A 12758-nucleotide genomic window follows, 5' to 3' on the forward strand; every position below is an offset into this window, starting at 1 on the left:
TTTAGCAGTACATAACTAGGCAGCTTAAGCCCAAGAAAGATTTTTTGATAGCGAGTTTGCATTGGTAAATGCGAAATTTACTCTGGTTTAAATTAATGGTGTACAGAAATAGACACATCCTTTTGACTGCATTTCTGTCTAATTAGTATAAAAACAAACAAATGAGCAATTTTATTTCCAGAAAGTGCTGATCTAGTATGTTACAAGTAATTGCTGTTTTGTGTGATGTACTCTACATTTTAATTTAACCTTCGTAATTTGCCTGGAAAGTTGATTCCTTTTGTATTCAGAATTATAAGCTTGCTTAATCCCTGGTGGGAAAAGTGAAAAGAAATAAAGTAAAAATATTGACAATGTAATGTCAGACAAGGAAAAACTGTTTACCACCATTAAATCTCTAAAGAAATAAGGAAGGTACAAATGTCCTTTGATTTTTCAAAGCGTCCTGTCCTAACTGATACATGTTAGTGCACTGTCCCTTACCTAGCTGGTTCAATCCTATTCAGAGGCTTCCAGGCCCAACAGTGCAAACAGCCTTTTTAGTGTAAATTTAAAATAATTCATTTCCCTTTTTAGGGTGACTCCCTGATGTATTGGAAGGAACTAGGCTAGCTGGATCAACCTGAATGTCTTTCTGGCCCTCTGCTATATTTAATATACTTTGTCTTTTTGGATGAACGGAAGCTTCTGAGTATTTATTTTCTGCAGTGTTTGCTCCTCCAAAGCTTTCATCTATTTTAAACAAGCGAGCAACAAACAAAGTTAAATTATACTTTTTCTCGTTAGGCAACATAAATTGTCAGTCTGTTCTCCCTCTTTTTTAAATGATGGTACAACAATGTACATAGGACTACAGTTAATTCTACGTCTCTTGTTTGTAGGCGACTGGGGGAGGATATGAAAGTGAAGATGCATATCCCAACGCAGAACTCTTCTTCTTGGACATTCACAATATTCATGTCATGCGGGAGTCTTTGAAGAAGCTGAAGGACATTGTTTATCCTAATGTGGAAGAATCACACTGGTTGTCAAGTCTGGAATCAACCCATTGGTTAGAACATATAAAGGTAATTTTTTAATACTTATTAAAAATTGTAATTTACTGTTTGACCTTTGAACATTTTGTATCAAGTACAGCTGTACAGAAGTATTGGAGTATTATGCAATGAATCCTACTTAATATTTTCATTTTAAGTTAATATTTGGAAAATAAGCCTATTAGGCGGGTAAAAGTGCCTTTTTCTAACAACTGAGATGCTTTGGTAATTTAGTCCAAAGAAAAGAACCAAATGAAATACAGAAATTTTAGAGAGTAATTCCTATGATAAATCCTCTTTTTCTTTTAAAAAAGGAGCTTATGTTCTTCAGTTTATCAAGGTTACTGTTTTCTGCCCCATTTTTTAAGAATTTGCTGTGAGATGAATTAGATCTTACTAAGGGATTAGGGAACCAATCTGTTCCTCTATTTTTATACAAGAAATTTACTTGATCTCCTACAAGATTCTTTTCCAATTAATTATGCCATGCTCTGTAGGTCTTTTAATGGAAGCAGTATCAATTTAGATGCTCTGTAGATACAACAAAATCAATTTATTTTTGTTAGAATGATAACACTAATCTCCTTTATTTTTTGGTGCCTGTTAGCTTGTCTTGACAGGAGCTATTCAAGTGGCAGACAAGGTATCCTCAGGAAGGAGCTCTGTGCTGGTTCACTGCAGTGATGGCTGGGACCGGACAGCACAGCTAACATCGCTGGCTATGCTGATGCTAGACAGCTACTACAGAACAATTGAAGGCTTTGAAGTTCTGGTGCAGAAAGAGTGGATAAGCTTTGGACACAAATTTGCCTCGGTAAGAATTGGAAGATAATTGTGAGGGCTATGCTACGTTGATGTTACAAAACATTTCTAGTGTTAAATTCCTCATTGCGACGAGGTCTGAAAATTCTTCTTGTTGTTTTGGAATTCGGACATAAAACGTTGCTAGGTAAACCTGAGCAGAGTGGTTTTTGTTTTGGGCCTGTTTGGTTTTAATTATCCGTGTTCAGTACAGCCTTTTAAAAATGCAGAATTGCTAGTATAACTGGTGATTGAGCAGAGAAAATGAGAAGGCAGAAGAATGATGGCTTCCCAGGCTTTTCAGAAAAAGATCAAATAAGGTTGGAACATAAGGTTTTTCTTTCTTCCCCTATTCCTGCTTTCCCTACATTTGTACTGTTGTAAATGTCATGGGAGGCAGATGAACAAGTCTGAGCAATGTTTCGAGTGATATTTGGAATGCTGCTTCTCAAATGTTCTAGAACTTGTCATAATAGGTCTCAAAGGGCTGTCACTGGTAACGCCAACTCTAGTTCTGTTCAGGCTTCTTCTAGATGCTTAGAAGGTTAAGGGGAAATTGTAGTCTTTAATATCCTGCTCATGTGTAATGCATCTTCAAGAGAAGTTACTTAACAGACAGTTTTGTCCCCTGTGGAATATTTTAAAGCTGTTATTTGGTATTCCTAAAATCAGGAAGACGGGCAATCTGAAAAATGAAAAAATGGAAAAGTATACCTATGGGCGTATTTCATGCTGATTTTATGGTTGGAGGAGTGTCTCAGTCATTTGGAAATCCCATGTGTTGCTGTTCAGCATGAATCACTTCAGCTTGCCATCTTTGATCTGACATTCAAAAGGTGCTGTGAGCCTTAGGAGATTTGCATTTTGACTGTTAAGAATATCGGCTTTAGTCCATATTTCTGAGTCCCTACCTGGAGTCTTCTAGTACTGATGTTGTATAAACCTTTCACGTATTCTGTGTTGGTGTAGCCACAGGAAGACACTGGTTTGCCTTTTTTATTCCAGTTGTATTTTATTAATTTTAAAAACATTAGTCATAATGCAGATAAAGTTAGGTTGTATCACTTGGAGACCGGTAGCCTAATGATGATTCAACACAGCTTAAAAAAGAGATCTGTATGTCCTTCATTATGAATAAACTTGAATCATCTGGAGGTTTCTTTACTAAACCATTAATTTGAGTTTCAGTAATTAGAGAAGTCTTTTCCTTTTGACAAGAAATGTTTTTCTTCTACTAGTGAAGTAGATCTTTTAGACCCCTTCCAGGTGACCAGCTCAGTCCACCGGGTCATCTCTGACAATGTGGCAGCAGTAAGGGTGATTTTAATAGCTTGCCTTTGCTTAAAATACTGCCTTATTTTCTCAACTCGCTCACTGAAGTAATACTCATTGGAAGTGGTTGAAGCTGCTCTCCTTTAAATGTGCTGTTTTCTGAGAGGACTGTATAGTTTGACTTGATGGGTTGTTTAGTGTATAGTGAACATGCTTGCTCTCTGGAGTGTCTGTAGAATAAAAATAATGCAACCAGAAAATATTTTGATTGTACATGCTCTGCACTTCAGTGCCTTAACCAAGGTAGCTGATAGAAGCTTCATATTTTCAGGTTATTGGAGTTGCAATTTGGATGTTTTTAAGATTAAACAAACAAACCTACAGAGTATATCCTGACTACTTAGTAGTTCCTGACAGTGTTTTATATTTAATGAAGCACTTAAGTAGTTCTGTGGAAGAAGAATCCTCTACCCCAGCTTTTCTATGTATAGTGAGCTTACCACCGTATCCAGATGGCAAAATAGCTTGCTATGTGCAGTGTCATTGTTCTAATAATTCTATTATAAGAAATGGGACAGGGAAATAATTACAAATGGGAAGATACTCAGGCGTATACAAATCCTTAATAAGATCCTACAGCTGCTAACCACAGTGGAAGTGGAAGGACTTTCCTTTCCGAACACATGCACGACCTGCAGATAGATCCCACCTATTTTAAACAGAAAACCTGTGAGCAGCGTGGCCGACTTGTTTTGCCTGTAGAGCTATTCTGGTAATTTACTGCTGTTGACTAAATTTAGCCGCAATCCCTCACTTCCCTCCATTTTCTGCCATTCAGGTCTATTATTTTAAGTTATCTTGCAAATCATTATATAAATCATTATGTGTTACAGAGAAGTGTAATGGCTTCGTCATTTGTCACGTCCTTAAGACATTCTGCCTGCTATCTTACAGGCAGATAGACATCTTGGCTGAACATACATGCTCTCCCTTTGTCTCCTCCAGGCAAATATGTTCAAGTAGAATTACAGGATTTAATAATATCTGTTTTCCTTGAATCTCTTATCTGTTTTCAGCTATCAAATGTGAAAAGGAAGGAAATAGCTTTTACCAAACATACTTTCTCTATCTGCGGGGAGAATTCCTTTGATTGTTACTGTGGTCTCCTTTTCAGAATAAGGTGGCTCACCCAAACTTGTACAATGCACGTTAATCTGTCAAGAACACAAACATTTATTTGAGCTCAGTCATGTTCCCTGTATCTCAGGGTGTATCTTCAGGTTCAAGCATGAAGGTGGGGAGAGAAGAAAATCTGTGCAGATAGCTTCATGATACAGGTTCTCTAGTGGCTTAAGTTACAAAAGAAGACAAAGCGTATAGCTTGGCTTTTGATAAACGTATTATGGAAATATAGTTCGAAATGTTTTATTTGCAATATAATGGACGCTTTAACAATTGTGTTTTTCTGTTGCATAGAACTTGGGCTTTTAATAAAAGGACTTCTTTGGAATAGCTCTCCTTCATGGTACAATAAGTGTAGTTTTGAAATTGTAAGAATAGGTTGTTCTGTTACAGAAGTGGTTATATTCTAATGCAAAATAAGAAACAGTGTCTGTCAGCCATAAAATGGACTGTTTTCGTTAACAGGAGGTTGTATTGCTTCGTTTCAGAGAATAGGCCATGGTGATAAAAACCATGCTGATGCAGACAGATCGCCCATCTTTCTCCAGTTTATTGATTGTGTGTGGCAGATGTCTAAACAGGTATGTTATGTCATTCTTCAGAAAGTAACACTGTTAAGAGGTTACTAAATTCAAAACCTAGGTCTTAAAATAAAATAAAATAAAAAGGTATTTCAAGAGAACAGAATACCTCTCTGCTCTGATGCTGTAGAAACAAATATATTTACTTTCAAGCCATACTAGCTCTCTTGCCTATTTCTAAAAGTGCTATCCAACAAGCAGTAGTTATGTTGCTTAATACAGGGCATTCAGGGATAGCAGGTATTGGAGATGGGCTTGTTGGAGGCACATTGAGAGATGTGACCTGGCGGAAAGCTTTTACAAAAACTGCAATCAGCTAGCTTAGCAGGGTCTGTGTTTCACTTCATTTTTTTGTGAAGCTGTTCTTTGAAATACCTAGACAGTGGTGTTTTGTCAAAGCTTGGGAGGTGTTGCGTGTTGTGATTTAAACATATCTTCAGTAAGTAATGAAACAAACTTGGTCTGAACAGAATTAGGAGGCCGAGAATTAGGAGCTAAACCCTTATTTTCTTACATGGTGCCGTGCTATAAAGAGGGCACTATGGATATCTTAATCTCTCTCTACTACAAACATAACAGTAACCATTCAGTATTGTATTCTCCTTAGCAAATAACGATTAATTGGAGTGTTTTGAGGGTATAGTTCTTTTTAATGGCTAGTTTGAGGAGATGGAACACCTTATGACTTCTGGACTCTTATTCTGCTATGAAATATACGGAAGTATTAGGTTAAAAATATTTTGAAATGTTTTCTGGCTTCTAAATGCCTTTTGTAGTCTCTTAACCAGGGCATGTTCATCTCTCTGGTTTTGCAATACAAAGAACAAATTTGCCTTTTCTGTTTTAGTTTCCTACAGCCTTCGAATTCAATGAGCAGTTCTTGATTACAATCCTGGATCACTTGTACAGTTGCCGGTTTGGTACTTTCTTGTACAACAGCGAGTCTGTTAGAGAAAAAGAGGTCAGTCAAACCACTGTTTAATTGTACTCCTATCTCAGTGCTAGATGATTACAAAAAGTTCTGATTGTGTTGTATTTACTACATTCCTTGTATGACAGTGTTCTTGAACTGGCTTTATTCTCATGGTAGAATAGTTGGTGAATTCCTTGTTTTTTCTAGCGTAAAGACTATACAGTTGCTAAAATACTTGTCAAAAACTGTTTTAGGAATATTTCTAATACAGTAACTTCTACAATTCTAAGTAAATCAGGAGTGTATTATTGTTAGAATGTAACCGTGGCTTCTGTGATGGGTTTCCTGATTCTGTGCAAATATTAACAGTTCCTATTTCAATTTCATTTCAGAAAGTGACTGAAAAAACATTGTCGTTATGGTCTTTGATAAACAGCGAAAAATCTAAATACACCAATCCTTTTTATAGTAAAGAGCTAAATCGAGCTCTCTATCCAGTAGCCAGTATGCGTCACCTTGAGCTCTGGGTCAATTACTACATTAGATGGAACCCAAGAATTCGGCAACAAGTAAGTAAATTGTCTAAAATGTACAAAATGCTTGGAGACGTTGGAAATTAGTTTTTTGTGTCTCGATTAATTTGCAGAAGAGTATCTGTAATCTGTTCATTTTTTAAATATTACATTTGTAAGAACAGAAGGAAAAAAATGAAAATGATTAAGTTTTTGGTTTTGACATCACCCAACTTCTCATAACACAAAGCGTATTTCACTGCATAGTGTAAGTCATCCTCTAACTCTTTGGAGCCTGTTTTCTTGGGGGCGGGGTTGAGAGAGCATTTTTTTTGGGCTGTGGATATTACTAGAGGGTGAATGACAATGCTTAGAAGTAGTGCTTACTGAACCCTGGGGAGTTAGAGCACTGGCATCACAAGCATGCTTCACTGCATTTGCATTGTCTTTCTCTTTTTTTTTCTGGGAGAGCATGCAAAGTCCTTTACAAATTGAGATGAACTATTCGGTTCCTCTTTTGGAACTGCTATTTCTGTTGATGGTTTATAGTAAATTCTTCCTGTTTGTTGTTGTTGTGGTTTTTTGTTTGTTTGTTTGTTTGTTTTGCTAAAGCTTTGACCCAACATTTACATTGTTTAAATACTGAAGGAAGGCTGTTAAGTATACTAGTGAATCAGATTGAAAATCCAGGAACACTTTTATCAAACTATACATAATTTATTTCTGCACTTCTAATGTTTGATATCTGAATGCTCAATTTTTGTTACATTTGTGCTAAAAATCTAGGCAATATGGCATGTAAATATAGTGTACAGAGACTTATTTGTCCTGCTTAACAAGCTGTGTAGTTCTGAGGAGGAGAAAACAGAGGAGCAATTTCTTTGACAGAAGCAGTGTTCACAATCCAGATTCTGGAATGAATCAGGAGTTTTCAAGCAATGCAGTTCTTCTTTCTGCAGCTGATCTCCTATATTATTTACAGTACTCTAGAGGCTGTAAGGAAGCCAGACAATATGCTATATCTTCTTGCAAGTATGTCACCAGTTTTAATTTGAAGTTCTCATTTTAAGGCTTCTGTTGCTTGCTGTGAAAGATGAAGGCATTTCGTAAAAGATGAATCCAAAAATATCACTTAAAGTGAGGATACTTAGGGTACGCAAACTAGCTGTAGTAAATCCACTTTAAAGTGGTCTTCGCCATTATTCAGGAAAAAATTTTGGCAGGAGTTTCTTATTAGATATGCACGCCCTTGTGATAACATCCTGTGCTAAGTGATAAAGGACTAATACAGATCTCTTTCCAGCAGCCAAATCCAGTGGAGCAGCGTTACATGGAGCTCCTTGCATTACGGGATGATTATATGAGGAGACTTGAAGAGCTACAGATCACAAATAATTCTAAGATATCCAACTCATCAGCCTCATCAACATCTCCCTCACAAATGGTGTCCCAAGTACAAACGCATTTTTGAAGAAAAAGTTGGCTTCTTTCTCTATTCTAATAGCAAGTGGTGCTTACTATAGATCTATAGTATAAAGAAGAATATTTTAATGCCTTACATTAGACTGTCCTAACACAAAGTATTTTAGACTGTCTTCATTTGAGGAGGACTTCAAAACAGATGAAACCAACTCTTCATTTATGTGCCTTTCAGAACCTGTGGAGTGGGAACATGAATAATCAGCTTCTAGTTACGGAATGCTTTGAGTTATTTTGGAAAGCCTGGTACAATTGAATTGAAATTGATTGTTTGTTTTCATAAGAATGCTTTAATTTATTACATTGTAGGTTGTGTTCCTGTGAGGGAATTCATGCTCAGTCTGGGTTGTGAATAAAATACATGAACGTCAATAGGAATATTCACATTGTGTAAAATTAGGTATGTGTGTATTCCTGTTAGGAATAGGCCTATGGACTTCATGAGGCAAAAATAAATCACATTGTAAGATTTCAGAGAAATGTTGAAATTTTCTGGTTACCTGAGAATTCCAAATTTTCCTGTTCCAAAATAAGTGAAAATCTGGAAGGAATTTCTCTGATAACTTCTCTTTCTAACTAAATTGTTAAAATAGCCCAGTAGGTACCAAAATAAAATAAAAATCTATTTTTTATTGTAACTTTTTTGAACAAATGACAATTGTACTGGATTCTGGGAAGTCCTTTTTTGGTTAGCTGTTGAACATTTCAGTATATTACAAATTATCACTGTTGGCTTTTTGGATTAATACAGAATAAAATGCTTCTAAAGAAGGTTGATAAAATTAAAAACATACCCACAGGGACATTGCTTAAATATCCAGCAATAGCCATTGTATTAAACCATGAGTATGTCTTATAAAAAAAAAAAAAATAATGTGCCTGTTTAGAGGAGCTTTTATACCAAAGTAGGCAAAAAAAAAAAGAAATCAGTTACGAATACTGTTGAAAACTTGTAAATTTCTAGTTTACTGTTTAATGTATATTTAACTTCTGTTTAATGAATTTATTCTTAAATATTTAAGGGATTTCAGTATATGAGATTGCATATAGTGTGTGCACTTATATTGAACCTTCCAGTGAGTTCTAGTTTGAAGTCTTCATTTCAGAGGCTTTTTTTAAACCTTTAATTTGTTTTTTGTTTTTTGTTTTTTTCAGGTATTTTTTAATAGTTGCAAGCATTTCTTATGACAGCACAGACCTTGCTACTTGATACTTAGGATTTTGCATATTCTCAGAAGTTTAATGATATGCAGGCAAACTTTGCAATTCAGAATCTGTTGAGGACTGATACTGTTATTTTTAAGGAGTTGTTTTGATGCTTGAGACTTCTATCACTGTAAATTATTGTACATGTGAGTTTTGATCTGCAGGATATAATAGTATTATATATAAATTAAGTTGTGTAAGTATACATAATATAGTTTTAGAAATTCTGCAAGTTTATAAAGTGTAAATATTTTGCATATGAAAAGTAAATTTAAATCTATAGTTCCATAAAGTAAGTCAAAGTTTAGAGGACATCTGAATATTTTTAGAAACAGTATTTTTTTTCAAAGAAATAAAAGTATACCGCATCTTGATTTGATTCAGTATATACACTGAGTTGCACTATTTTTTTCAGGGAAGCTCAGAGCATACTGCATGTGTGTTCTAAATACACGTGATTTCTATGACTTACTTTTGTCCTCTAAATTTCATTCTCCCTTCAATGTTTTTTCAATATGTTTCCAAAATGACATTTAATTCCACGATCCTCAAATCGTGGCTTGTTGAGGTAAATAAGATGCATTGCTTCAGATGAAGGAGGATACTCAATTGATCGTGATATACTTATGTTTTGAAAACTATGCATACTCTGGTATATTTGCCTTCTATTTGCGGTTTATAAAGTTTATAAGTTGTGGAGTTTTAAAGTTTCTAAACATATACAAGTTTATTAGAGTATTTAAAGTTTGTGTTTGAATTGAATGCATTGGTGACATCTGAGCAGTGTGGAGGAGTTCAGAAAATAGTTTTTACTGTGTAAACACTACATGTTAACCTATTGCATTTGGGGAAGTGTAATATAATGGAAAGGATCTTTTTGCACTTAGCTCATTACATATATTCCATTCTTCATGTTACTGCTGCGGCTGAATGCCATTCTTTGGAACTCTCTAGCGTAATAGCTGTGTGCGGGCTTGATTTTTTTCAAGCCAGCAAGTAAGATACTTGGATTTAATTCTATTTTGTGATGGCAATATCAAGTAGACAAATGTAGGGATGTTTTTAATCCAATGCTTTCTGGAAAATACTACTTTAGAGTTATTGTGAATGTAGGCATACAAACTGATCAATGTTAATAGGAAGCTTTACATCTTTCCATTTAAAGGAGTGATTTGGGCTGTCGTTCTGCAATGCACTGCGAGGCAATACACTGTATCTGTACAATAGCTCCCCACTCAGTCCCCATCCTCTCTTCTCAGCTGTGTGGGTTTTGCATAGCAGCTTCAGAAATAACTGAAGTTAACATGTTACTGTAGCCGTGGTAGTCAGGAACAAAATAGAGAAAGTTTTGGAGGTGGTGAGTAAGAATTAGGCACTGAGTGCCTTTTTCGGGAGAGGAGAAAAATGCAGGGCTGAGCTGTAAAACCAACAGCTATAAACACCTGACAGCCCGTGTGGAACATCAGTCTCAGAGCTGTATTTTAGTGGTGGCTTTTTCATTTTTATTTTTGTATTCTTTCTTCCATAGACCTGAGCGGTTAACCATTTTTGTACCGGGCTTCCCTTCCAGAGGAAGCTGCTGCTGAACGCCTTCGGTCTTTGCTGTTTGCCTTATCCCTCCCAGCATCGCTGTTGGGGTGCACCCTAGAAACCATTTGCATACTACCTCCTTCCGATGTATGTTTAAACTCTGCCTTCAGCTCTCTTTTTGTTCCGTTCTGTCTCATTTGCGTCTAGCATTGTGTCCCCCAGAAGGCAGCTCTGTGTGCCCAGCCAGCCTTCTGAGGTGCCCTCCTTGCCTAACACCCTCAGCTGGCCGGAGAGAGGGGGCTTGCGAGCCGTGTACGCGTGTGAAGGAGAACCCAATAAAGCTCTCACTTTGAACCCAGCCGCCTCAAACCGCCGTTTAATTGCCTCTCTGTGTGTGTTTGTGTGTGTGTGTGAGGGGGGAGGCAGCCGGGGCTCCCCTCTCCCTCAGCCCCTCCGCCTCCCTCCTTCCCCCGCCACACGGGGCCGCTGCCCGCCCTGCCGGCGCCGCGGAGGCCTGTGGGTAAGCCCCGCCGCCCGCTGACAGCTCTCGGCCGCCGCCGGGGCCCGAGCGGGGCCGGGCTGAGGCGGCAGGGCCGGGCCGGGCCGGGCTGGGGCCGGGCGCCATGGAGCGGGCGGCGGCGGCCGGGCCGCCGGGGGAGGGCGGCGGCGTGGTGAGGGGCCGCGCCGGGCGGCCGGGGGTGGCGGCGGCGGCGGCAGCAGCGGGGGCCGGGTCGCGGCAGGCCAGCACCGAGACGCTGGACAGGTGAGAGGGGACCGGGAGGGGGGGGGACCGGGGCCGGTCCCGGCGCTGCAATCCGGCACAAATCGGCGGCCGCCGGGTTTCCTGCCTGCGGTCGCGAGCTGCTGGCTCCGGGCGGCGGGCCTGCAGGATTTGGGGTTTTTTGGGGGAACTGCGTAACTTCTGGTCCGGGCGGAGGCGGATGAGGCAGCTCGCGCCGTTCGTGCCGCGCTGGTGGTGTTTTCAGGGCGGAAGGCGGGTGTGGGGGTGCCCCGCTGCCCTGCGCCACAGCCCGGCACTCGGAGACAGGCTCACTAGCCTAAAATCCTTAAACGAGCTGAAACTTCACTTACACGAAGGAAAGGGAAACAGCGCTGGGTTTAGGAACTGGTGCCAGGCTCCACGTTTACAGGCTTTTCCCTTGGGAGAAACCGGGAGTTTTACATCCCCCTAGCAGAGGTGGGAATCAAAGGCCCGTTACCCATCACCAGCATTTACATCTCTCTATTCCTTCCTATGGAGCTTTCATACCTCAATTTTCATTTTTTATTTTTTTTTTTTTCTCCTGATCCTGCTGGACCCTAGGAGGTTACACTGATGGTACATCACATAATTTATGTGCTGGTGTGGCTGCAGCAGGCTAAGGCGCTGTGCATGACCTGGGAGGGAGCAAAACGTGCTGGGGTGCTCCCCGCTGCACAGGCAGTGCTCAGGCTGCGATCTGCGCCCTCCGATACACTGAGACGTGCTGGGCCTCGGAGGTGTGCCTGTGCACGTTTGTTTCCCTCCTGGCATCAAGTTTGTTGATCTAGCGATTCCTCGGGAGAGATAAGCCAAAGGGAAATAAATCCTTTTCTTAATTAGTTATTTGGAAACAAACTTAGGCAAACCCTAAAGAGATGTACTGGAAATCAAGAGACGTGAGGGTAGGTGAAATAAATGAGCTCAGGAAAGGATTACTGTAGATTTCTAGCTCATTCCCTGTTTTGCAAAATGTAGGTGAAAGTTTCTCTAAGTGCCCTAACAAAAGGGTTGGAGTTTATTCCATGTTCAAGCAGGAATATCATGGATGTCTTACTTACAAATTAGCGTTTTGTGACCTGGTACTGTGTAGAGTTTTGCAGGTGGGGAGAAAGCTGCCAAAGTGTGTCAGCAAAGTTTCTAACTTCATGCCTGAGAAACCTTTGTGCTGGCTGCCTGCCCCTACCTAGACTAGCACAGTTAGCGTGAAGAAAGACCTCTAGTTAAGTAGCAATTTGTCATCATCTGCCGTTATCCCGCCCTCTTAACATCCCGGTTGTACCTGTTCTGTGCTGGCTGTGTGCACGTAGTGATTCACTTCATTCTCACGGGATACGCACAGAATCCCAAGCTAATTTGTGAATGAATTTTAAAAACGAATTGAAATATTCTGTTTATGTTTGACTTCCGAATAAGCGTTAAATCTGCACAAGCGCCTAGCTAAACTGTTTGAAGGAACAGCAGTTATCCAATGCATGAGCTGAG

The 12758-nt window shown here is 39.3% G+C and overlaps 2 protein-coding genes across 8 annotated transcripts in view; both read left to right on the top strand.

Moving 5' to 3' along the window:
- The window catches only part of MTM1 (myotubularin 1), a 38269-nt gene extending 27398 nt beyond the window's left edge, over positions 1-10871 (top strand). For 4 of the 5 annotated variants that reach the window (XM_084534731.1, XM_084534733.1, XM_084534732.1 and 1 more), the window contains 6 exons: positions 882-1067; positions 1645-1851; positions 4781-4873; positions 5721-5834; positions 6179-6355; positions 7602-10871. In XM_084534731.1, coding sequence (XP_084390857.1) covers positions 882-1067; positions 1645-1851; positions 4781-4873; positions 5721-5834; positions 6179-6355; positions 7602-7769 — 945 coding nt within the window. In that variant the 3' untranslated portion in view covers positions 7770-10871. The remainder of the gene's footprint in view (positions 1-881; positions 1068-1644; positions 1852-4780; positions 4874-5720; positions 5835-6178; positions 6356-7601) is intronic. The other variant, XM_084534730.1, reaches the window with a different exon arrangement.
- A 201-nt stretch (positions 10872-11072) lies between these two features.
- Positions 11073-12758, top strand: part of MTMR1 (myotubularin related protein 1) — a 38275-nt gene continuing 36589 nt past the window's right edge. For 2 of the 3 annotated variants that reach the window (XM_084534738.1, XM_084534739.1), the window contains exon 1: positions 11074-11276. In XM_084534738.1, the coding sequence (XP_084390864.1) occupies positions 11137-11276 (140 nt within the window). In that variant the 5' untranslated portion in view covers positions 11074-11136. Of the gene's footprint in view, positions 11277-12758 lie in introns of all 3 variants that reach the window. The other variant, XM_084534737.1, reaches the window with a different exon arrangement.

This window comes from Aythya ferina, assembly GCF_964211825.1.
Source record: "Aythya ferina genome assembly, chromosome: 13".
Classification (NCBI taxonomy): Eukaryota; Metazoa; Chordata; class Aves; order Anseriformes; family Anatidae; genus Aythya; species Aythya ferina.